We start from the raw sequence: 27500 nt of genomic DNA on the forward strand, positions 1-27500 counted from the left end.
GGCTGCTAAGGCATTGCTAGGTGGTTGCTAAGGTGTCCTAAGGTGTTGCTAGGGTGTTCTGAGTGGTTGTTAGGCGGTTGCTAAGGTGTTGCTAGGTAGTGGCTAAGTTGTTGCTAGGCGATTGCTATGGTGTTCTGAGTGGTCGCTAAGATGCTAATAGGCGGTAGCTAAGGTGTTCTAGGTCGTTGTTAAGGTGTTGCTAGTGTGTTCTGAGTGGTTGCTAAGGTGTTGCTAGGTGGTTGGTAAGGTGTTCATTAGCATGAATTCAGTATGAATTAGCATGTTGCAATTTATTGGGTAATTTAATAGATAACATAAATAATACTCTGCACAACTACTGTCTACATTACTGTGGCGGTTGGGTTTAGAGTTAGTGTGGAGATAGACGCTAATAAAATACAGTAAATGGGAAGTTTAATAAATTATAGAAATAATTCTCATTAACTTCCGGATACCATATCCGATCTAGCAACAACCCTCAGACAGTAGTCATTAGCGCTCTAATTTCATTGGCTGATCCTGCTATTACGATTGCGTCAGCTTCAACTTCAGACGTGTCCTCCATCAAGCGTTGACATTCACGCCCCATGTAAAATGGGGCATAAGGTAGATCATTATTGATCATGTAGTAACTAACTGTACAGTAGACATGTGAAGTGGATCAATTGTCTCAGGACCATTTTGAAAACCTTTTATGATCCCCTTCAAATGCTGACTAGTGTATTTTACAAAGGAAAGCAGTGTACAGTATAAATAATGAGACTATTTATAAATTAACTTACAGCTATCCAAATATACTTTGCATACAGACCCCAAAAGAGTCTAGTAAAGAGTTAAGAGTCAAGCTAATTCTCGAAGCTATTACTGACAAAAACACTAATCTGAATAAAACTCAAACTTTCGCAACAGTTCCCATGGCTCCTTTAAAGTCTCTGTGTTTTTGAAGGTCAAAGAGAAGAAAAATAAAACAAAAAATTGTTTTAAAACAAATCTAATCATTTTATTATGTCTGCAGGATTAAAAGAAGAAGAAAAAACATCATCAAAAGCAAAGACATAAAGAGTCCCACAAACACGCGTCTAAGAACTGCTCCGGAATTGACTCAAATCTCCACTTTGAAACAATGGCAGGTAAACAAAGTCAGCTCAAACACTTTGACCCAACACCAGAAAACCATTTCCTGCACAGATGTGAATTTAATTTGATAACTTCCTGTTGCTTCCTGCAAGGCTGTGTTAACATAGAAGGTACAGCGTTACTTGTGTTTGTTAATACCGGCTTGTGTACTGCAGTCAGAGTTATGCCATTTCGCAAGCTCTCAGGGTCACGCTGACACCACCTGTGCTGCACTGCATGCTGGGGGTTTAGTTGGCATGACTAGTTAGCTTATCTGAACCGGTTTGGTTCAAGCAAAATGTCGGCTTAGCTGCAAGATTATTATAGTTGAACATTTTTAAATGAGTTTTTATTTTGATTTCATTTCACCTTTTATTTCATTCATGGTTTTGTTTGAGTTTTAGCTCAGTTTTTTTGTAAGTGAAGTTCCACAAGCTAATTTCGAGATGAGCATGTGATATGATTGAGCATGACTGACTTCTCATCTGTAATCAGTAATAATCCAATCAGAGTGATCCAAGCTTACTATAAATAGATCACTTTCTCCCTACTGCTCTATCTTCGTTTTGGAAGAATCCCCCCTTCCACCCCACCTCCTCCTTTTCCTCCCTTTTTCTAAGGGGGGGGGCTCTCGAGACCAACCTGATCTCGGATCCCCTTATATGCTTCTTGACCAGGCGGGAGCCTTGGGCTGAGTATCTCCGAGCTCAGGGTTCTCTCCCGGGACAGCATGCCAAACCTGCTATAGATGCTAAGCACATCTAAGTGGGAACTCTTAAAACACATTTGTATTAAGTTTAGATATTTAGTTTCAGTAACTCTAAATAAACAGAGTTTAAGCAGAACACAACGAAAGAAACTAACTATTTTGATAAGCTCTTAGTAATAAACAAAAAAGAATTATTTGAACAGACACTGAACAAATGCAACATTAACGAATCAAAGTAATAATAAAGACATCTTCATATTAAACCCCAGGTGGCGCTCTCATGCAGAAACTCCATACACCCATGATGAAGAAACTAGAAATCCTCATCGCATTGCATTATAAACAGAATCCACTGCTTTTATTGACTCAACGTGACTAATACACACACAATTACAGAATCATCTCACAGAAGAATTTATTTCAAACACTCGGCTGAAGTTATGAAGTGAGTTTAGCGTTAAAACATTGTGTATTTTCACAATCTGAATTTTCTACACAGTGTGTTCCCATTTTAAGCCAAATGTCCTAGACCTTTCCCTGATTTTCACTGACTAAAGCTGAATTTTTCTTATTCTTCCCATTAGAATGTGGCAGCCATTTACAATATGTTGAAATTTATAGTATTATTCAATTCTACTCATCTTAGAGCATACTATATATATATATATATATACACAGTTTTTTTCCTCCCTGTAAATAAGAAAAGGGAAATAAAATAAATACAATAGAATAAAAATATGAAAAACTATGCTTGAAGCATCTTTACTGTAAGAAAAAAACTTTAGCTACAAAAGTCCTTCAGTCAAGAGCAGTGAGTAATTTTCTCCTTTGGTTGTTTGATTAATGATAAAAACAGTCGGCAGCAGAAATATTGCGCGTGCTACCATGCTAGTTTGAAGCGAAAGTAGGCTGGCCATTTGTTTTGCCTAGTCATTTACTCATAGGCAAATAAATCAGAAGTCTAAGTCCGTTTAGAAGCAGTAATCTATTAACATGGGCGGCAAAAAAACAAACAAAAAAAAAGTGCTCCTTCACTCTACTTACGCATGCAGTGTGAAAGAGGCTCCAGACTAAAAACTAAACCCTAAAAATGATTTTTGCAAAATTGTTGCAAACAATTTTTATGGGTTGAATTTAAGCAAATAAAATTTTGGTAATTCAGTCATTCATTCAATTTCTTTTCGGCTTAGTCCCTTTATTAATCTGGGATTGCCACAGTGGAATGAACACAACCCATCACTGGGAAACACACATACTCTACAGCCAATTTAGCTTATTCAATTCACCTGTACCGCATGTCTTTGGACTTGTGGGGGAAACCGGAGCACCCAGAGGAAACCCACGCCAAAACAGGGAGAACATGCAAACTCCACACAGAAATGCCAACTGATCCAGCCAGGGCCCAAACCAGCGACCTTCTTGCTGTGAGGTGATTGTACTACCCACAGCGCCACCGTGCTGCCTAAATTTAGTAATGTTCAACTTAATTTGTTTCTTTAAATTCAGCCCAAATAATTTGGTTTACAACCACTTAACTTTAAAAAATTTAATAAATCCAAAAAATCTTTTTTGAATAATTTTTTTCAGTGTACGCAAATTACTGTCATAATCACAGAATTATTACTGATTTCATTATCATCCAATTAAATCAATTTCCATTTAGAACATGACGTTGCGTAGCTTGTCAGTGAACAGGGACTCTGTGTAGTAAATGCTGCTCCAACTGAAAGCACATGCTAGAGGTTTAATATAACTGGCTTTACTCACAAAATGCCTGTGAAGACTGCTTTGGATTAATCGCCCAGCCCTAGTTCAACACTGATATATTCACTGTCTGCATGACGTTCATTCATAAATGGATGGTTCAATTCTTGCTAACCCACATTCCATACCCACAGTAAGACCTACCACACCTTCGGACCAATGATTTCCCATTATTTGTACTTCCTGCTATTCCTGATTACTGCTTAGCATTTCTCAAAAACCATTTCACAAAGATCCCTCTCACAAAAATCAACTTCTAGATGACGTTTATAGCAATGAACAGAATTTAAAACAATTCTATAGGCAATATACTCCATAATTTTCACATTTAAAAAAAGGATTTCTTTGTGTGTCTGGTATTCTCCATGACACCTGACAGTTCAGTGGTTATTAATAGCTGCATAGACCATTTTAAGGGATGTGAACAATAACAATGGTCCTGACGCATTTCCTATTTTATATTTTTAATTTCCAAAGCTTCCAAGAATCCAATAAGTTTCACATATTAATAAATAATGTTATGATATCTGTTTTAACAATTAAGTTATGATTGAATTAGCCTTTTTTACAATTATGTAAAGTTAAATAGTTTGACAACAAGCAGGACAGGTTAGTGAACCAGTGACATCACCACATTAAAATGGTCCATTACATCATTATTTCAATGTTTGGGAGACTACGATTATATTTAAGGAATCTCTTTTTCACCACAAGGATGTAAAACATGGTGATGTTGCGAAATAATATTACAGTAACTGTTTCCTATTTTATTTTAAAATGTAATTTATTCCACTGACGGCAAGGCTACATTTTCAGCATCGTTATTCCAGTCTTCAGTGTCATCACGATCCTTCAGAAATCATGCTAATATGATGATTTTGTGCTTATAGGATGATTATCAATGTTTAAAATTGCTGTGCTGCTTAATTATTTTGTGGAAACCATAACGATTCTTATAGAAAGTTGAAAGAATTTTTTTTTTGTAAAACTCTTAATGTCTTCGTCAAATTATCCTTACTATAAGTGTTCATTTCATTTATTTTTAGATCGATTTCATTAATTTATATAAATTAACTCTGGTTACCAATGCACCAAAGGATAGATTTTAAGAATCTTTTATTAGTTTATAAGGCACTACACAACCTGACCTCTTCTTACATTTCTGACTGCTTATCGAGATGCAATTCAAACCGCTTGCTACGCTGTATAGCGCTGGACTTTTAAAATTTCAATCTGTAAATCTCATGCGATCTGGCCGCAGCTCTTTTAGTCACCAAGATTTTGAAATTCTCACCCAAATGAAGTGAAACAATCCCCCAACATTCATGTTTTTAAAAAGCATGTTAAGACCTTTTTAAAACTGCATATGAATATAACAGTGTATGAAGTGTATGCATTTTATGTATATATGTATATTGTGTGGGTGTATGTATGTATGCATGTACAGTGTGTGCATGTATATGCATATGCAAGGACTATTGTGTGTGTAATTGTGTAGATATATGCATATATGCGTGCACATGTATATATTTGTATATATATATATATATATATATATATATATATATATATATATATATATATATATATATATATATATGTTGTTTATTCTGCTTTATTTGTCTATACATTTATTTCTCTGGTTTATTTTACAATGCCAGGTTGTTTGTTGTTTGTGAAGTGCTTTGAGTTGCATGTATGTTGGAAAAGTCCTACACAAATAAAATGTATGATGAATTATTTATTATTATAAAAATAATAATATATATATTAACCCAGAAGCTTTGAATGGTAGTGTACGCTTAATTAGAAATTTTCATCTTTGTGTATTTTTATAATCACTCAGGACCTCTTTTCTAAATGTTCTGTTGTTATTATGTATGGAAAAATTACATTTCTGAAAAAATTTGATGTTAGTATTCATGCATGTAAACATCTTAACTGCTTTATTTCCTTCCTGAACAAAGTGTGCATGTGTGCGTGAGGTTGCATGTGTGCGTGAGGGTGCATGTGTGCGTGAGGGCCCCTTTCGAAGGCGCACAAACAGAAAACTCTTCTGGACTCAAACAAGTTCGCACAGCTTTACGAATGATATCCGTGACATTCTGAAATGTTCCCTCGACAGAAAGGGATGGAAGCGCAGACAAACCCAGCTGGCATTGACATCACATTTTGGAATACAACCATACAAGTGTGTTTTGCATTAGATGGGAATAAATTAAAGCAGTGGTCAGTAATAGCTAGTTTAAAGAGATAGTTTCACTAAAACTGAACATTATTTTGCTCATCCTTTACTCGTTTCAAACCTTTTCAAGTTTCTTTCTTCTGTTAAACACAAAAGAGGAAATTCTGAAGAATTCCGGAAACCTGTAACCATTGATTTTCATGGTATTTGTTTTTCCTGCTATGGAAGTCCATGGTTACAGGTTTTCAGCATTCTACAGAGTAGGGGTGGGTGATATGACCTAAAATTAATATCACGGTATTTTTCATCTTTTGAACGGTGACGGTATAATATCATGGTATTACTTTCAATAGCAAAATAATATACATCTCAAGGAAGAACGGACAAAAGAAAGTCTCACTTCTATCACTCTTTAAAAGTTTTGGTTTGGGTCATTGTAAATGCTCAGTCTCGTTATGAGCTGATCTTCATTTCTCTGTGTTGGTGGAATAAAGCAGGCGAGTCAGCCGCACCAATTTATAAGCAGACAGAGCAGGATTCTCGCGATGACCACCAGCGCAATTCCGCTCTTTGTTATGAGCTGTAGTTTCAGTGTAAACTTAGTAAAGGTGAGTTTCTTTGGCGATGATGTCTACAGTGTTAGATTTTATATTTAGCGGACATTTGCCCTGAACACGCGGTGAATGCAACGCATCGAGATTCGGGCACCTTCTCCGAAAACACTCGATTGATCTCAGCTGGCGGATCAACATTTACCTCATGTTATGATCGCTGTCATCTGCACCATTATTATTATTATAACTTTAGGTGAGGTTTGCAAACCTGTGCACTTTTCACTCTTCAGCCGTTTGCATTTCCTGTAGTAACAAAAGCTCCCTGTTATCTGACAGCGGGAAGCGTTGAGTGATTGACAGCTAATATGAACCAATACAGCAGCAGGGTAGAGCGATTCAGCAAGTTTTTAGAGAAAATCAAATCAGATTGCACTACAACCATTATTTTCAGACACACAAATGCTCCCAAATATATTATGAGGGCGCATAGATTAAATTTCGGGCGCTCGTGCGACCAAAATGGTTGCAATTTCGAGCCCTGTAGTATAAGGACAGGTATTCAGACCACAACTGAACGTTTGAAGAAAATTGAATGCCTTATTATTTAGAATTATTATTATGTAATTAGCTATTATTGATGTAAATGCAGCCGTTCAAGGCGCATAATTGATTTATTACGGTATTAGAAAATCCATGTCGTGGCGCAATGTCACACCGGTGATGACTATGACACCGGTGTACCGCCCACCCCTACTACAGAGTATCCTCTTTTGTGTTTAATGGAAGAAAGAAACTCATAAATGTTTGCAATTACTTGAGGCTGAATGAACAGTGAGTACTTTTTCATTTTTGGGTGAACTATCCGTCTAACTTCATTGTTTGTGCTGTGAAGTGAGGCGTGCGAATAACGGCGGTAAAACTCCTGACATAAAACCATCATATTGTAATTAAGCCCCACTCTGATTATCGGAAATATTCACATTATTTGTGCACATGTAAATGTAGTCATTGTCGAGCAAACACATTGGGACTGTAGAGCTGCGCATCGATGGATTGCTCTTCAGTGTTTGAACTTTCAGCAATGAAAATGAAACCACACTGAACTAGGCATGTGCCGGTATCACATTTTCATGCTGCGATTAATTGATTGAGCTTTTATCACGATATACGGTATTATCACGATATTGTAATTTTACTAGAGAAACAGGTAAAAAAACACAAAAAAACTTCAGTTTCGTCAACTTAGTAACTTTAATAACTTTTTAATTAACTAAAAGTACTTCAAACATTTAAATACAAATAAATATAAATAAAACAATACACAATATAAAAGTAAACTTGAGCAATTATATCAAAGTGAATGTGCAAAGGGAAACCGTCTTCGATCAGCAATCCCTCTGCATTTTTTTGGAACCCAAAATATTTCCAAACCTCTGACTTTTTTTTGTGAAGGGGGATAAATTGTCGGCAGCGTTCCTCCTTCCGCCATGCTTCTTCTTCGTGTGAGGATTAGAGAGCGGTGGCAGCGGCGGCGCACACTGCGTGCACACAGTGCTTCTACATGTGGGGATTGTTTACATCAGAGTGCGCATCAGTTCTGCGCAGCATATACGCAGTGTTTCTTCAAGCGGTTGATGGAAAATAAGCTAAGGCGCGTTCTAAGAATATAAATTCGGATCTATTATTTTTCACGGTATTTTAAGTGCCCGCGATAACAATATCGTGCATATTCATTACCGTGATTTATCGCATTACCGAATACCGGCACAAGCCTACACTGAACTGAACTAAACTGAACTCTGAAAACTAGACTGACACAGTTTCAATTTATTATAATCTTCTATGCTAAGCTACTGTGACGCAATCTACATTGTAAAAGTGCTATAGAAATAAAGATGAATTGAACTCAACTCCCAAGTCTGTGACCTTACCATAATATCCTCCAGCTTCATGTCCAGAAGATCTGCTCCCTGCACATACGCTTTCCAGTCCTCCGATTCCTCATCCTCACCCATATTGTCCAAAATCAGCTCAAAGAAGATGACTTTCTCCGAAACCGCACTGAACGTGTTATCAAAACAGAACATGTAGTCTCCCTCCTCTGTTTCCACTCTGAAGTCAAAAGGTCACAGAGAAAGCACATGGCATTATCATTTGAGGAGTAGAAAGCTCATGACTATGACTAAACTGTGTTATGGGTAAAACTCACGTATGAACCCCGTCAGATTTTCTGTAGTCAGAGGCTATGATGTGGCCACTGGGTGAGTTTAACTGGAAGTCCACGTCTAGACTCGCTCCATCCAGAACCTGCACATAGATATCCATTAATAAGGGGTCTGCCCTGATTCTGACCATCAGGTTTGAGATTAGGGCTATAATATTAAATTAAAATATAATAAATAAATTATTATACACTTATATTTGGACTTGGACTTGAAATGAAAAGGTATTAGTTAGTGTTGACATTTCAAATTGAGACATTTCATTCTTTTATTAATTCTTATTATAGTCCTTATAAATAAAATCAGCATATCAGCATATATACACCAAAAAAAATGGTGCATCTCTAGGGATTTGCCATGCTGAGGTGAAATATTGTAGATATTTGTAAAATGATGTTCACCCTATTCAGTTTTGGAAACTTCAATACTGTATAAATTCAATTTAATTGCATTTATTGAATCAAGAATCAAGTCAAATTAAAAGCTTGTGAATCAAAATCAAATAAAATGCTTGTTAATTGAAATTGAACTGAAATCTAGAATCAAATCAAAAGCTGGAGAATTTAAATCGAATTGAATCAAGAATAGAATCAAATTGAAAGCTTGTGAATGAAAATCGAATCAAATGCTTGTGAATCTAAATTTAACTGAAATCAAGAATTAAAAGCTTGTGATTCAAAATCAAATAAAATGCTTGTTAATTGAAATTGAACTGAAATCTAGAATCAAATCAAAAGCTTGTCAATTGAAATCGAATCAAATCACGAATCAAATCAAAAGCTTGAGAATTGAAAACAAAACGAATACTTGTTATTCAAAATTTAACTGAAATCGAGAATCGAAAGCTTGTGAATCAAAATCGAATTAAATCAAGAATCGAAAGCTTGTGAATTAAAATCGATTTAAAATGCTTTTGAATCTAAATCGAGAATCGAAAGCTTCTGAAATCAAATAGAATTGAAAGCTTGTAAATTTAAACAAAATTGAACCAAGAATCGAATCAAATTGTAAGCTTGTGAATGAAAATCGAATCAAATGCTTGTGAATCGAAATCAAACATCGAAAGCTTGTGAATCAAAATTTTAATTGAAATCGAGAATTAAAAGCTTCTGAATCGAAACTGAATCGATAGCTTGTGAATTGAGTTCAAACTGAATCAAGAATTGAATCAAATCAAAGGCTTGAGAATCAGAATCGAAACAAATGCTTGTAAATCGAAATTCAAACAAAATCAAGAATCAAATCAAAAGCTGGAGAATTGAAATCGAATTCAATCAAGAATAGAATCAAATTGAAAGCTTGTGAATGAAAATCGAATCAAATGCTTGTGAATCGAAATTTAACTGAAATCAAGAATTAAAAGCTTGTGATTCAAAATCAAATAAAATGCTTGTTAATTGAAATTGAACGGAAATCTAGAATCAAATCAAAAGCTTGTCAATTGAAATCGAATCAAATCACAAATCAAATCAAAAGCTTGAGAATTGAAAACAAAACAAATACTTGTTATTCAAAATTTAACTTAAATCGAGAATCGAAAGCTTGTGAATCGAAATCGAATTAAATCAAGAATCGAAAGCTTGAGAATTTAAATCGATTTAAAATGCTTGTGAATCGAAATCGAGAATCGAAAGCTTCTGAATTCAAATAGAATTTAAAGCTTGTAAATTTAAACAAAATTGAACCAAGAATCGAATCAAATCGAAAGCTTGTGAATGAAAATCGAATCAAATGCTTGTGAATCGAAATCGAATTAAATGAAGAATTGAAAGCTTGTGAATCAAAATCGAGAATCGAAAGCTTCTGAATTCAAATAGAATTGAAAGCTTGTAAATTTAAAACAAAATTGAATCAAGAATCGAATCAAATCGAAAGCTTGTGAATGAAAATCGAATCAAATGCTTGTGAATCGAAATCAAACATCGAAAGCTTGTGAATCAAAATTTAATTGAAATAGAGATTTGACAGCTGGTGAATCAAATATGAATCAAGTGCTTGTGAATCAAAATCGAATTGATATCAAGAATCAAAAGCTTCTGATTTGAAATCGAATCGATAGCTTGTGAATTGAAATCAAACTGAATCAAAAAATTTAATCAAATCAAAAGCTTGAGAATCAGAATCGAAACAAATGCTTGTAAATCGAAATTCAAACAAAATCAAGAATCAAATCAAAAGCTGGAGAACTGAAATTGAATTGAATCAAGAATAGAATCAAATTGAAAGCTTGTGAATGAAAATCGAATTAAAAGCTTGTGAATCGAAATCGAATCGAATCAAGAATTGAATCAAATCAAAAGCTTTCAAATCAAAATAGAATCAAATGCATGTGAATCAAAAATGAATTAAAATCGAGAATCAAAAGCGACGACACGGTGGCTCAGTGGTTAGCCCTGTCGCCTCACAGCAAGAATTGTCACTGGTTAGAGCCCCTGGCTGGGTCAGTTGTTGTTTCTATGTGGAGTTTGCATGTTCTCCCCGTGTTTGCGTGGGTGTCCTCCGGGTGCACCAGTTTTCCCACAAGTCCAAAAACATGTGGTAATGAAGAACTGAAAAAACTAAATTGTCCGTAGTGTATGTGTGTGAATGAGTGTGTATGGCTGTTTCCCAGTGCTGGGTTTCAGGTGGAAGGGCAACGCTGCGTAAAACATGCTGGATAGGTTTGCAGTTCATTCTACTGTGGGGACCCCTGAGGGACTAAGCCGAAAAGAAAATGAATGAACGAACGAATGAATGAATCGAAAGCTTGTGATTCGAAATTGAATTGAAATCAAGAATCAAAAGCTTGAGAATTAAAATGAAATTGAATCAAGAATCGAATCAAATCAAAATCTTGTGAATCAATCAAATCGAGAATCGAATAGAAAGCTTGTGAATCAAAATCGAATAAATCAGGCCCTATTTGAGCTTGCTATTGGACAAATAACAGATTTCATTTAGGTCTACACAAGTACTGTCCTCTGGGTAGTTTCTCTTCTTCAAAACTGACCTTTAGCTTCATTGTGCCACTTCTCTAAACTCTGTCACAACTTGAATCATTTTCAATGAGCTATACTGTATTGCATAAAATCATGTCTAAAAGAGCAAAATGGACAGTTTGTTTCGCAATCCTTCAACATTTAGTTGAAAATTAAATTATTTACGCTCCTGTGAAAATCTACTTTTAATTTAACTTTTTTTCTCATTTATGTCTGCCATGATGATGGTTATGTTTTACTGGCAATTTTGCAAGAAACTAGTATTCAGCTTAAATATAAAGGCCTAACTATTAGGCAAATCATGATTAGACAACAGTGATTTATTACTGGTTTGTTTTAAACTTTAAAACCTTTTTTACTGCTTTTATTACAGACACACTTAAAGAAATAAGACTTTCTCCAGAATAAAAACTATATATATATATATATATATATATATATATATATATATATATATATATATATATATATATATATATATATATATATATATATCATATGAAAATACGTTGATGCTTTTATAAATCCCTTTATATTGGAAATATTGGAAAATTTCAGTCTAATAGTCTTCAACTGTATATCTTTAAAAAGAGATTCAATGTCCCCCTCTCTCTGTTACAAATAAAAACAAATAAAGTTACAATTAAGTACAAATAAATAAATAAATGCATATTTTTTTATATTATATATATATATACACATACATACATACACACACACACACACAAATATATATATATATATATATATATATATATATATATATATATATATATATATATATATATATATATATATATATATATATATATATATACACACCACACACACACATTATATATATATATATATATATATATATATATATATATATATATATATATATATTAGGCTTGTGCCGGTATTCGGTAATGCGATAAATCACGGTAATGAATATGCACGATATTGTTATCGCGGGCACTTCAAAATACCGTGAAAAATAATAGATCCGAATTTATATTCTTAGAACGCGCCTTAGCTTATTTTCCATCAACCGCTTGAAGAAACACTGCGTATATGCTGCGCAGAACTGATGCGCACTCTGATGTAAACAATCCCCACATGTAGAAGCCCTGTGTGCGCAGTGCGCGCCGCCGCTGCCACCGCACTATAATCCTCACACGCAGGCCATCTGGCAGACTGGGCACTTTACCGGTGGGCCGACGTACTTTTTGGGCCGGGCTGATCATCGTCTTATGATCTGATCGGCCCATAAAAGGCTTAGCAGCCTATCGTTTTTTTCTGCCTTATTGATTGACGCTGCTGTGATCTGTGACTCTCTGAAAGTAGATGCTTTTTTTCCCGCACAGACAGACCAGGCCGGTCCCTGTGACACGCTGCAGCCCATTGGCTCTTTTCAGTATTGACATTGGGCTGGCCCAATCACAAACTCCTATTTTGGACTCCGTGTGAGCGTGCGTTGTCTGTGTGTATTTGTCAAAATAGTCGAGAGTCAGAGAGAAGAAACGCAAGGGAGGCGCAGAGAAATCGCGGGAAATACACCGGCGTTTCATTTAGCGATTCTGAAAAGTTCTCTGTTCATTCTAGTACACGGCTAAAAACGCAAATCACGTGACCACACACTCTCTGCCCAGAGCTGCAGCCACTAGTTCAGCGGGTGAGCATAAACCCCAGGTCAGAGTATAGTGCATGTCAGACAGTTCATCTGCTGGGTGATCTCATCTCACTATAGTTATTAAACGTAATATTAAATTCATCTTGTTGTCTCTATCTAACAATTCTTATGTCTTTTGAATCACTTGTTCTCAGTTAACTGTTTTGGCTGAGTGCAAAGCTAATATATTAATTTATGTAACCACATACACTGATTCTGCACATTGACTGATTGCTTACCTTTATCGTTTAAATTTAATGTACGTTATACTGTTATAATGGCCATTATTGGTTAATAAAACTGATATTCTGCAAAAGAGACAGGGTAAAGTTCATTCTTTTCAATGGAAATGAAAGGAGACAGTTATATATATGCCCTGTTTTGTTATAAATATGCAGTGTGAAGATGATGCTCATAAAAATATGCAGCTACACGAGGCTGTTTGGTGTCTGTTAATCATAATATCAAAATGAAACAAATTTGACTTATATTATGTTTTCATTGTTTAGATAGTGAAACAGCAAGCAGGATGAGGTGAAAGAGGTTAAAATGTAACACTGTTCCCTTTGAAGATTAACCCATGCATTAGCAGGCAGTTTTTGTTATGTTTATTATTGAATAAGCTAAATTGACTGTAGTGTATGAGTGTGTGTGAATGAGTGTGTATGGGTGGTTTCCAATATTGGGTTGTGGCTGGAAAGGCATCTGCTGCATAAAACATGCTGGAATAGTTGGCAGTTCATTCCACTGTGGCAACCCCTGATAAATAAGGGACTTATGCGAAGAAAAATAAATAAATGGATAGTGTATTTTTTTAGAACTCAACAAATATCTTTATGGACAGCATACAGAAATTAAATTGAGATTAAAGTTTGAATTGATTTATTTATTTCATATATATGGCTTTTGTGTTTTATAGAATATGAGTTGATAAAAATATTGGACATGCATAGATAGATAGCATTTTGATTAAATTTAGTGGGCCGCTCTGGCCCAAAATGCCAGGGCCGATTTTTTGCCCCAGTCCAGCCCTGCTCACACGAAGAAGAAGCATGGCGGAAGGAGGAACGCTGCCGACAATTTATCCCCCTTCAAAAAGGTTAAAGTCAGAAGTTTGGAAATATTTTGGGTTCCAAAAAAATGCAAAGGGATTACGAAGACGGTTTCCCTTTTGCACATTCACTTTGATATAATTGCTCAAGTTTACTTTTATATTGTGTATTGTTTTATTTATATTTATTTGTATTTAAATGTTTAAAGTACGTTTAGTTAATTAAAAAGTTATTAAAGTTTTGTTATTGAAGTTTTTTGTGTTTTTTTACCTGTTTCTCTAGTAAAATTACAATATCGTGATAATACCGTATACCGTGATAAAAGCTCAATCAATTAATCGCAGCATGAAAATGTGATACCGGCACATGCCTAATATATATATATATATATATATATATATATATATATATATATATATATATATATATATATATATATATATATATATATATATATATATATATATATATACACACATATACACACACATACATATATATACACACACATACATATACATACACACATATACATACACACACATACATATATATATATATATATACATACATACATACATACATACACACATATATATATATATAGATATGTGTGTGTGTGTGTGTGTGTGTGTGTGTGTGTGTGTTTATTTATTTATATATACTATGTTTACCTGTACTATTTAAAATATTTTACATAATAAATGACCATATTAATTGCATTAGGTTTTAAATGCTTCAAAACCCCATTTCTGACTATGATTATAAATAACTCGTCGTTTGAAGGACAATGACAAAGTATTAAGTATTCACATATAAATATAATAACGAATAAACTGTATTTTGGGACTGCACTACTACAATTAAACAGCTTTTTCAAATGCCATCAATCATTCTTATAATAAACATGTCTGGGAAACATTTCTGGTACATAAACTCACACTGCCTCATATCTATTTATAATTTATCAATATAATAGCAAGTGTATGTGCTGTGTAACATCATCATAATCAGTGCCTGGCACACACAGAGGCTGAATGAGAGTGAAGTGTCCTGCTGTACCTGGTACTCGATCTCCAGTGAAGCGTCTTTCTTCATCGTCTGGAAGAAACACTCTCTGCGTCCCGCGGCCAGAGTGAACGTAAAGTCGCTGTCCAGAGACTGAGAGAAAGCGCTGACCACAGACACACACACCGACAAATACGCCACACACACTCTCAGCACCTCCATACTCCACCGCATTGCTCCAGACGGCCAAAGCTTTACCGATAAGCGATGAAAGTTACTCTTGTGTAAACTTGAGCAGCTGCTCGGGACAGCTCAGCTCAGCTCACCGGACTAGTTGAATGCCATAACTTGAGGACCCCGCCTCAAAACCGATCCAATGTTATTTAAAGGTTTTATATTTTAAAGGTGAACGTCCCATCACTGATAATTCAGCTTTTTTTTAGATAATTGGCTGAGAGTAAATATACATTTATAGAACACTTGTTTTATGAGAGTACATTAAATATTTATAGGCTGCACATGTACAGCGTCGTCCGCTGGCATTTAACGCGACGTCCTGAAATAATGCATTGTGGGAAATGAAGTCTTTCTGGAAGAATGTAGTTCAGTGCTCCTTACCATGATTAAATCCAGTAAAGGATGTAAATTGGACCGTATTTCTTCAATCCAAAGAATATTTTATTTCCAGAGAATAAGATATTTTATATGCGTAAATATAAAACAATAAAGGCTTTAAAACAAAGTAAAAATCTCAGAATTTGTCAAACATTTTACACCAACTTACTGAACAAATCAATGTATTTTTCAGGATACAAATGTGCAACACAGCGCAGCAACTGATTAAAAAACATTCAGAACTTTTCATATGTATGAGAATATGTGTTTTTTTATTTGTATATTAATGTAATATGACGACACGGTGGTTCAGTGGTTAGCACTGACATCTCACAGCAAGAAGGTCGCTGGTTTGAGTCTCGGCTGGGCCAGTATTTCTGCGTGGAGTTTGCATGTTCTCTCCGTGTTGGCGTGGGTGCTCCGGTTTCCCCTACAAGTGCAAAGACATGCGGAATAGGTAAATTGGGTAGGCTAAATTGTCTGTAGTGTTTGTGTGTGAATGAGTGTGTATGGGTGTTTTTCAGTGATGGGTTGCAGCTGGAAGAGCATCCGCTGCGTAAAACATATGCTGGATAAGTTGGCGGTTCATTCAAAGGGACTAAGCTGAAAAGAAAATGAATAAATGAATGAAACTGCTTTTTAAACTATATACAGCAAAAAAAGAAAATTCTTGCTGCCCTTATTTTTTAGTTGAATCAAAGAACTTTTCTAGTCATCTCAACTTAAAGTACATCGATCAAACTGACTAACTTAAAGAATTATTTGAAACCTGAATAACTTACTAAAATAAAGTTACATAAAACATTTGTTGTCATGGCCTTTTTTGTAGAGCACCTGAATACTAAATGTCTTCACTGGCTTGAGTTCCATATAATGTAATAATGGCCTCATCATTCAAAATATGATGACAGCCATAACTGAGACTTTTTTATTACACGAAAACTGAAAACATACTATCACAGTACATAAAAAAAAAAAAAAAAAAAAAAAAAAAATATATATATATATATATATATATATATATATATATATATATATATATATATATATATATATATATATATATATATATATATATATATACATTCATTTTCTTTTCAGCTTAGTCCCTTTATTCATCGGGGTTCCACCACGTCGTCTCTCTCTCTCTCTCTCTCTCTCTGTATGTATGTATGTATGTATGTATGTATGTATGTATGTATATATATATATATATATATATATATATATATATATATATATATATATATATATATATATATATATATATATATATATATATATATATATAATAAAAATAATAAAAAACAAACAGAAGGGGTATATACATCACACAATAAAGAATTATAGAACATTATATATTTGACAAATTTCATTTATTTTTAAAGCCTTTTTTGTAAAAGAGTTAAAAAAAAAAAAAAAAAAAAAGAAAAAAAGTTAATAAAAATAGCTACTTTTGTAAGCAAAACCCAGAGTCCCTAATTAACTGAGATGTTTTGGCTGTGCAAACTCTGGCTCTAAATGACATCATCAGCCATACTTAGGACATTTTGACTTCACAGTTCACAGTTGGATGGAGATGCATTGTCTGTCCTTTTGAAGTCTATGGTTTTAACATTAAAAATATATATATTTAACTCATTAAATGGTTTGTTCACAATAAGACATTGCTATTTGTCATTATGTGACAGCAGTTGACTTGCTAAGTGCATCAATCCATGAGGCGATAAATGCACCAAACAGGTTTTAATATAAGTTGATTTTCAGATGAAGATATAACATCATTTACATACAGCAAACTTTTAAAGTGAAACTGTTAAGCAATTCGGAAAAAATAATTCTTTATGCTTTGTGTACTTCAAAATAAACAAATAGACAGTTCAACAGCTCAAAAATGAAAATTTATACTATTTACTTACACTCAAGTGGTTCAAAATCTGTATGAGTTTCTTTCTTCTGTCAAATGCAAAAGAAGATATTTTGAAGAATGTTTGAAACTGGTAACCATTGACTTCCATAGTACGAAAAACAAATATGTAAGTCGATGGTTTGTCCGTAATATTTTCTTTTATTTATAACAAACGAAAAAAATAATAATAAAGGGTGAGTAAATGATGACAAGAACGACACTGTGGCTCAGTGGTAGCACTGTCGCCTCATAGCAAGAAGGCCATTGGTTCGAGTCCTGGCCAGGCCAGTTGCCATTTCTGTGTGGAGTTTGCATGCTCTCCCCATGTTCTTGTGGGTGTGCTCCGGTTTCCCCCACAGTCCAAACGCATGCGCTAAAGGTGAATTGAATGAACTAAATAGACTGTAGTAAATTGTGTGTGGATGAGTGTATATATGTATTTCCCAGTACTGGGTTGCAGCTGGAAGGGCATCCGCTGCGTAAAAACGTGCTGGATAAGTTGGCGGTTCATTTCACTTTGGCGACCCCAGATTAATAAAGGGACTAAGCCGAAAAGAAAATGAATGAACGAATGAATGACGACAAATGTTTCTTTTAGGGAATGGCCAAAGGTGTTGCTTCTGAAACTTTCTATAGGTGGCGCACAAACCACTAACTAAATATTTTCAGTTCATCTTAAATTAAAGCTGTTACAAAACAAAGCTAATAACAATTCTCAGAAAGTTAGCCTAGGCTGTTTTTGCTAATTAAAATGTTTATAAAGACATCAAACTGCTCTTATAGTTTTAGTTGTTTTTAGATATCAGTCACATTTCAAACTCCAAAGTCATTAAAACATTTAAACGGTTAAATATAACGAAGTTGCTAAGCTATTTTCCCAAGCGAATGATCTGGAAGTCTTTCAAACCTCTTATCATTCGAGCTGACGCGTCTGATGACAAAACTTCCAACTCATCCAGACCCCGACGAGTGGGCGGGGTCAACGTAATACTCGATTTCTATTGGCCGAGGGCGAGGCAGTAGGAGCGGTGAGCGCTGGATCAACAGCAGCACGGAGCAAACGCAGACGGGAAGCAGTCAGGCGGACAGCGCTTCTCAACGGGGGGTTTAAACGCAGAAAACTAGCCCAAGTGTCTGTTCTGTACCGCGAAACACACCCCCTTTATCTTAATACAGTTGCGAACAATTAGCATTATTAGCTAGTCTTGCTCTCTGTCGTCAGTATTGGATGAGAATAGATAAAAAAGCGAGGATGTTGGTCCCCGCGGGAAGATAATGAAGAAGCTGCGCGTGTTGTTGCTGTGCTCCGTTTTAGCTCTCCTGTGCTGGTAAGTCAATTCATTGTTTTAATACAACACAGTTATAATGTATCTAAGCTGTAAAACATTAATACTTTGACAACGACGTCATTCTTAACTCTATTTTTTTCTTGATAGCATTGATGCTAGATGCTAACGTTAGTTCAGTCGCTAAAGAGGTGGGATGTGTGTTTATACGCTTTGTGCCTTAAGACATCAAATTATATGAGTCAAGTACTGTTTTCATTCACTTATCATTGTGGGGTTGATACTAACAACTAATGAAATGTGCTGTCAGCCTGTTGAAACAGCACTGGACCACCAGCTGTCCACTATATGTGTGGATTAAGGGAACGCAATGTACAGAAAAAAGAAAGCCCACCATGCATTGTTAAGCTGTATGCAAGAAATCAACATTATTCAGTGATTAATGCATTAATGTAGTTTTTTATTTTTAAATTAAAAGCTGGCCACAAGGGGAATCAGCTGATATGGATTCATTTTGTGGCCAGCTCTTATTTTTTTTTGCATAAATAATGGTTATGAATTATGGACAAATATTCTCTGTCAAGCTCAACATGTAGGGAAATATTCACAGTAACTATTTCAGAACGTTGGCTTACTTTTGATTAACTGTTATGCATCCTTATGGAGAGTTTCATCTAGTTTGTTTTATGATCATTTTGGCTTTTTTATTACATTAGAATTATCTTTGGTAAAAATGTTTATTTTTATCAACGTTGTTGTATTTTACTGTGATTTTTTTTTATTTTTTTATTTATTTATTTATTTTTTGATTCATAAATTTATTTTGCACTTGGTACAAAAAAAAACAAAACAGACAAAAGTCCTCAGGACCTTCAGGACAGATATGTCCCAAATGAAACTCGTTAAAATGGCAATATTTATTCCCAGTGCATTTTAAATTCTTTTTTGGCAAAGCTTAAATTATATATTATATTTTTAATCATTATGTAATATATATTTTTCTATACATCACTTTTAATGTTTTGGCACATTTTTTTTTTACATATTTACAAAAATGTTTTTCATGTTGGTTTTTGGAGCAAATAATAAATATATATTTTTTCCTGTTTCTGCTTTTGAGCAGTCAAAATTCATTGAAATTATGTGAATGTTTGTTTTATTTTGGGTGTATATATACTAAGGAAATGTGTTGCTATCATCAGGACTGATACAGGTATATAAATCTTTGTCAGTAAAAGTGTTGATGATTAAAATGTCAACAGTTATTTATTTTATTATTATAATGAGGTGTTCTCTTTTTGGCTAATCTTAAATTACAAATGATATATTATTCAAAATTTGTAAGGTTTTGACACATTTAAAAAAATGTTTTTAATAAATAATTGATATTTTTTCTGTTTTTGCTTTTGAAAGGCAAAACTAATTGAAATTATGTAATTAATTTTGGTTTCATTTTGTTTGTATGCATTTATATACTAAGGGAAATTGTAAATATGTGAATGGTTTTGTTTTTTGCCATAATCAGGACTGATGCAGGTATACAAATCTGTCAGTAAAAGTCTTAAAGAATTCTTTAAATATGAAATCTTTTCTGACATTTTTTGTCCTCTGTGCAACTATTTTACTTTTTTTATAGTGATGTACAAGAGTTAAACGTAACAGGCTACCGTCCAGTAAGCAGGGCTGCTAAAGCCTAAATTTGCCCTGACCACAGAGCCAAACTCTTCAGGGTATGATATTTTGGGAACATTTGAGTGTGTGTATATCTTTGATAAACTCAGCCTTTTCTGCACTTGCTATCCTTGCCAGGCTGATGTGGCATGCACCGTAGACAGGTGGTGGATTAGGGTTGGTCATGTGTTGACTAAGCACACAGGGGTGCTGACGCAGGTCTCAGTACCTGGTATGAGACACAAGAACACAATTACACCCTGTGCCTGTCGGCCGCCCTGTCAGATTGATGATTTTAATAACGGCCTGATGTGCCATCGGACTGCAATTTTCATAACGGCTGATTAGAGAGCTAGTTTTATTATCACAGCAGTTGATGTCCTAAATGTGAGCTGATCACTTGTGGTTCCAGCAAAGTAACCTAAAGGTATTGATGGGATGTTTCCCATTACGTATAATGCCAGTATGAAATAATAATAAATCAAATTCAGCGAGTTGCATAAGAATTGCTCCAAGTATGCAAAAACTCACAGCTTATAAATACCTTGTGTTTTTTTTATTTGGCACGCTTTGCTTGCTTCTTTACACTTCAGCCTACTATTAGATTTTTTTGGCTGCGTCCGAAAGATTTTCATTGCGTGGTAGGAAGGCATCAAGAAGGGCTGCGCGATATTTGAAACATCTGATATTGCGATATTTTATTTGCTGTTAAATACTGTGATATGAATACAGTTTCATAAGATGGTTTGAATAGCTCTATTTGATGTTTTTCTGAGGAGTCGAACTGTACTCTGCTACAGAAATTGAATAATCACAATGCAAAGAAAAGCTTTTCATACTTTGTTTTGTCTTGTTTCTAGTCCAAATGTCAAAATAATTCTTAGACCAAGTAAAATTATTTTATTTTTCACCGTCAAAAGAAATAAGTGAAATATATTTTAATAGAATAGTGTTTATTTTTAAGGAAATTATCTGCCAGTGGGGTACGTGAAATAATCGTATTTTTGCTTTGAAATGTAGATATTTGGACTAGAAACAAGACAAAATTTTTAAGTAAGAAATGTCTTTTTTGCATAAATCATATAATTTCCATATAAATACTGTGATTCTGGTCAACTATAATTCAGACTGGACATTGCATATATGCAATGTGACTATTGCTTATGCGCACATTTGCGATATCGATGCTGAAACAATATATTGTGCAGCCCTAGCATCAAGACATGTCCGAATACAAACTATTTTTCACCTCTTGTTTCGGGAGGTACCTTCTTTTGATTTAGCTTTGAAGGCAGTGTACACTCAGAAAAAATATGTTTGCTGTTTATTTAAACTACTTATTTAATATAAGCTGAAATGACACAATTCTTGAGGTTTTTATGGGGACAGCTTAATTGTTTTATGCTCAATCCAAGTTAACTTAATTCCTTCATGTTGCCCCAACACAAATGTGTCCTTCACTGCCTTTGGTATCCCACAATCCTCTGCTTTCCATTTCTGACAGTTGAGCTAAAAACTAACATGGTGTTAATTTGTGTGTAAATGAACGTTTCTTACCAATATTTCCCAGTTTTTGTGGCATTTCTAGTGAGACGTTAATATTGTATTGAGCAAATATTCTCTTAGTTATCAGCAAAGCTCTTTCTTGTTTGATGACAGTTCAGCTGCCTTAGCTTTCGGACACAATGTGCTTTAACATGGCCGCCAATGGCACGTCACCACCCCGCCATTCCACTGATGATCCAAAACACTGTAAAAAATGCTGGGTTTCACACAATCGATTTTTATTTTGCCAAAATTAATTGCGTTAACTTATTAGTTTTTATGAATGCAAGTCAATTGCACATAAAGCAATTAAGTTGTCCCCCAAAAAACTCAAAAATTGTGCCGTTTTAGCTCAATGTAAATAAGTAGTTTGAACAAACAGCTAATGTCTTATTTTTTGAGTTTACATATTTTCCAATGAAATAAACCAATTAAAAGCCATTTGTGTTCATGTTTAAGTTTTAGTCTAATTTCAATATGCTGTTTACAGAAGATGTTTAATAGCCTTGGTCTTCACCTTAATGTTAATTTGTGCACATCCTACTGGGAAACCCACATAGCAATGATCAGCCTATGTGCTTTGATTTGCTTGGGAATGTGGTCAGAACCAAAGTTCATCGGACCGTGTTCTCTGGAACCCTTTCAAGCTTGTACATTCTGATAGGTTGTAAACATTGTAAAGCCACATGTAAACAGGGTTAGTTTTCTGTTTTCATGCATACCATATTCAGCAAGAAACAGTTGTGTAGAATATTCATTTTATTGCAGTGGAATTGACTGCAGTGTGAAAAAAGGGAGTGACAATATCACAAGAAAATCTGTCTAAGAAACATTTAAAGTACAGTACTGTTAATGGAATAACAGTAACGTGCGTTAAGAATTAAGGACAGCCATTCATTTAGCTAATTGTAGGGAGTTTTAGTTGTTCATTTACACCACAAAGGTGTTTTAGGGGCCTGAGAATGCAAAACTTCTGGAGACAGGTTTTGCAAAAATGAACACGTTGTTGTCTCAGTGTACACTACAAACAGCAAACAATGCAGCATTTTCAGTCGTCTTCATTGAAGGTGAATCCGTGTGAATGGGGATTCTATAAAAATGCTGTCATTCTTAGGCAATGTTCCTGTTGCATTAATGTACCATGAGATAAATATTATCCATATACAGTGACCGTACAAGAGGCCAAATAATAGAGAACCCATGCCTAATGTTGCACTTCGGCTGTCATCTTTCCGCATGTAGGGTTTCAGTTACTGGGAACCAGAATAAAGCTCTTGTTTGGATGCATAATTATAAAAATACTTTGACTATTCAGTTACTTTTTTATTTTTGGAAAGCAAATAGCCTAACTCATGTGAAAAAAAAAACAGTTCCATGTGTTTAATTGGCATTTTACTGCTAATGTTTACATGGAAAACTTGCATCACTTGCTCAGAAGACAGATAGGTTAAATTTCCAATGAATTTCCCAATCAGATTTGCTGTATTTGAACAGCGCGTCATGTGATTTCCTATTTGAATGATTGTGTATGCAGTTGTGAGAAGATGAGCACAGTCTGCATTTCGTTGCCTTGTACTTGTACATGTGTGATGACAATAAATTGAATCTAATCTAATCTAAAATCTAAACAGTGGGTTTATTTTTCTGCTAGGTTGTCTGACCACAGAGGCCTCTCGGTGACTGGTGTTTTTCAGCTTTTTAGTGTTTTTTGATTCGTTAAAAAAAGGACGACTTTGAAATGTTTACCTGTGCTGCATATATATTAAGGCTGCATGATATTTGAAAATCGTGAAAATCTAACATTGCGATATTCTGTTATTCTGTTATTCTGTTGCAATACAAATACAATTTCACCACATGACTTGAATATCCATTTGGAAAGAATGTATAACTGTTGGGATTGGGATGATTCTGTTGTTGTTGTGCGTGTCTGAATAGAATCTAATTATCAAAGTAAAAGCACAGATAAATACAATAAAGAAAGTTACAGTTAAAATAAACAGTGTTTTATCATTTTCCAAGTCTAACAGTATTTCGTTATTAACGTTACTAACGGTACAATTTCTTATGGCGTATTGCTTTTAAAATCCTCATACAGTCATAGGCCTCTAATCACATGCAAATTCTAGATTATAATACTCAACATTGACACAATGGAGTTAACATTGGCATGTCTTGCGATGTGACTTGCGATCGATTACATTGCAAAATCGATGCTGAAACGATATATTGTGCAGCCCGAATATATATATATATATATATATATATATATATATATATATATATATATATATATATATATATATATATATATATATATATATATATATATATATATATATATTGGTAACTAAGACAATTTTGTGGTACCTAACTGGTTTCCATTTTTGCATAATGTACGTTTTACGTTTTGAGTAATAAATGCAATCTCATTCATTTGTAAACGGATCTGTTTACACCCCAGAGCAGGGTGGGTGGTTCATATTTTGGGGCGCTGAAAAAAAAAATCACTTCTCGTGAAATCTAGTTGCAACTACTTACTTTTTCAACAGTTTATCTAACTAGAGCATTTCATAGAATGTGTTTTTACCGTAGACAGGCACTTTAAAATGGCTGTGTTTAGAGTGAATAAAGAGTTTAAAGTTAAAACAGTGTGAGAAACACACAGCCTGCAGTTATGGGCAGGACATGGCGCTGCTTTGGCCCACTGTCAGACCCACAGTCTGAGGTTCTTCTCCTCTCCCTGCTTGCTTTTCTCTCTCTTCTCTATTCTTGTTTTTCCACCTCCTGTCTATTTCCTTCCTTGCTGTTGTGATTGTCTTCCTCCACGCCTCCTGCAGCTTTCTCTGAAATATTATGCATTTTTTAAAGAGCCCATATTATGGGTTTTTGAAAATGCTCTTCCTTATAGTGTGTCACACAGCTCTAAGTGAAGTGAAATATCCAGCTAAGTCAGTATTTTCTAGTCCATCGTCTGTATTTACATTCATCCACTGGCAGCCAAAATCCACTATGAAGCGTGTATGCACTGTGACTACTTTTATATTGTTGATTAGCAGCTGGGCATTTCACTCTGCCTCGCGCTGAAGCCTTGTCCATGTCGACCAATCGCAGCAGGCTGTCATCGGTCCAATCAGCGCAGATTAGCTTCGCGTTTAGGAGGGGTTTGGGAACAAATGAATCACTGAACGATTCATATGGGAGTCGCTGGGATAATTAGGTAAAAATAAATGCAGATTATAAGACCATCAAAGTGTTTTTTGACCTTGCATGCATATTAGACTGTTGTTGGAGACCCTTACAACCTAAATATGACCCTATTTTATGTATAATATGGGCTCTTTAAAGCGATAATAACTTTACAACACTTTAAAAATGTAGTATTTTGCTTGAACTTAAGGTGTGCTCTATAGATGGTGAATTTAAGCAGTCATGCTTTCCTTATATTTCCCAAGAACAGGTTGTGGAACTTTAAACTGAAACTATAAATATATATATTATTTGTATTTTTTACTATTTTACTATTTTCCATGTGTATATAACTACTACTGTAAAAAAATATCAGCATTTTGTTCATACTTTCAGCATTACCCTTGCTTAAAAAAAGACCTGTTTTGAAGAATGAAACGATCCTTGATCATGTCAAATCGTCAATAACCAAATCCAGCTGATTGAGTAATCCAGAGTCTCCTCCTCTCTTCCTGCCGTCCCTTTTATGTTGCCACACCACATCGCCCGATGATGATAGACCGGTCTCCTGACCAATCAGCTGTCGGAGTAGGCTGACCTAATGAAAATGACATGGAGAGGGAGAGAGAGCGAGAAAGCAAGAATGGGAGGAAAAATACAAACCATATGCGTCTACTGACGTAGCACATATCTTTAAAAATATTCTCCTGCCATTTAAAAAGCTCAGATCTTTAGGAAGGCTTTAGGAAGTACAATTGTTTTTTTTTACAAGCACAGAAAAAGCTTGGTGTCTTACTCCACCTCTTTATCCACCAGGAACAGTGCTCTTGTGATTGGTGGACAGACAAGCTTATCTGGACATCTTTTTTGCATACAGCGATGACACATGATGAGGGGCGTGTCTTAGGAGAATTCTGACATCACTAGTTTACCAATTTCAGATATGTGCATTTCAAATAGGTTGAGAATAATATTGCATTTAAAAAGTCGGGAGTTCTGAAACTTGTACATATGTAAGTGTGAAAAGTTTTTGTTTGATCAGTCTTAAGATCAGTCTTTCACGGTGAAGAATGATCCGCTGCACTAATTAGCTAGTTCATTACTAGTTGCTAGAGACGGTTAACATTTGACCTGCTAAGCATCTCCCACTCCGAACGGCCCATCACCCTTTCTCAGTCATGTGGGTGGGCTCTAGGTTGCCATGGAAACGTCACCTCTCAGTCATTAGCCACATTTCCACTATCGGGCCAGTGCGAGCCAGGGCTTTAATCGGGCCAGGCCGGGCCAATAGCCCAGGAGGTTGAGAAATGAGGCCGAAATCATGTCGCGTTTCCACTGTCGGGCTAGTTGCTCACAGCGCGTCACGCAAACACCGCCCGCAGAACGTCCCCCGAATCAAACGTCACACAACCCGTCACACAACCCGCCCACTTCAGCGGGAACAAAAAACTCAAATTATAACCACAAACACAACCTGGCATCACTACGAGAGCTGGAAGATGGAGAACACCGAAGCGATTGCTTTTTTACTGTTTGTGGTCTGTTGGTGTAAGGCCAGACAGCGATCCCTGGATAAGGACATTCGAGTTCGGCGGCATTTACTTCGAACACAGATTTTGGCTGCAAGGCGCAAAAGAGCAGCCGAGCGACGAGAACGACGTCTCCTCTTTACCTGACAGGAAAACTCCGCCTTTGTACGTAACCCCGCCCCGAAGCCCCAGTTAGCCCTCCTTGGCCCAAGGTATTCGGCGGGCCGAAAAAGGCCGGACGCTGGCCCCAAGGAATCCCCGCTTTGGCCCGATTACGCCCCAGAAGTGATAGTGGAAACGCGACTGGCCTTGGCTCGCCCTGGCTCACTCGCTTTAGGCGCGATAGTGGAAACGCGGCTATTGGGTTCAACTTCTCACTTGGCCTTGAGATGGAACAAAACATAATTCCGCTTAAGGCAGCTGGGTGCAAAACAAAAAAACAAAGACATCAAATCAAACCCAGCTTTTAGGTGGGATGTGCCAGTGTAGCTGCTTGCGATTTAAAAAATCATCT

General features: G+C 35.3%; 2 protein-coding genes across 5 annotated transcripts in view; one reads left to right on the forward strand and one right to left on the reverse strand.

The window, feature by feature from the left end:
* The window catches only part of tmed5 (transmembrane p24 trafficking protein 5), a 17871-nt gene extending 2162 nt beyond the window's left edge, over nucleotides 1–15709 (reverse strand). Inside the window, exons 1-3 of the mRNA XM_056445410.1 lie at nucleotides 15297–15709; nucleotides 8538–8635; nucleotides 8260–8440 (exon numbers count right to left, since the gene is read on the reverse strand). Coding sequence (XP_056301385.1) covers nucleotides 8260–8440; nucleotides 8538–8635; nucleotides 15297–15476 — 459 coding nt within the window. The 5' untranslated portion in view covers nucleotides 15477–15709. The remainder of the gene's footprint in view (nucleotides 1–8259; nucleotides 8441–8537; nucleotides 8636–15296) is intronic.
* Nucleotides 15710–18805: 3096 nt separating this feature from the next.
* suco (SUN domain containing ossification factor) overlaps nucleotides 18806–27500 on the forward strand; it is a 105951-nt gene continuing 97256 nt past the window's right edge. For all 4 annotated transcript variants that reach the window (XM_056481298.1, XM_056481299.1, XM_056481300.1 and 1 more), the window contains exon 1: nucleotides 18806–19094. In XM_056481298.1, coding sequence (XP_056337273.1) covers nucleotides 19042–19094 — 53 coding nt within the window. In that variant the 5' untranslated portion in view covers nucleotides 18806–19041. The remainder of the gene's footprint in view (nucleotides 19095–27500) is intronic.

This window comes from Danio aesculapii, chromosome 20, assembly GCF_903798145.1.
Source record: "Danio aesculapii chromosome 20, fDanAes4.1, whole genome shotgun sequence".
Taxonomy (NCBI): Eukaryota; Metazoa; Chordata; class Actinopteri; order Cypriniformes; family Danionidae; genus Danio; species Danio aesculapii.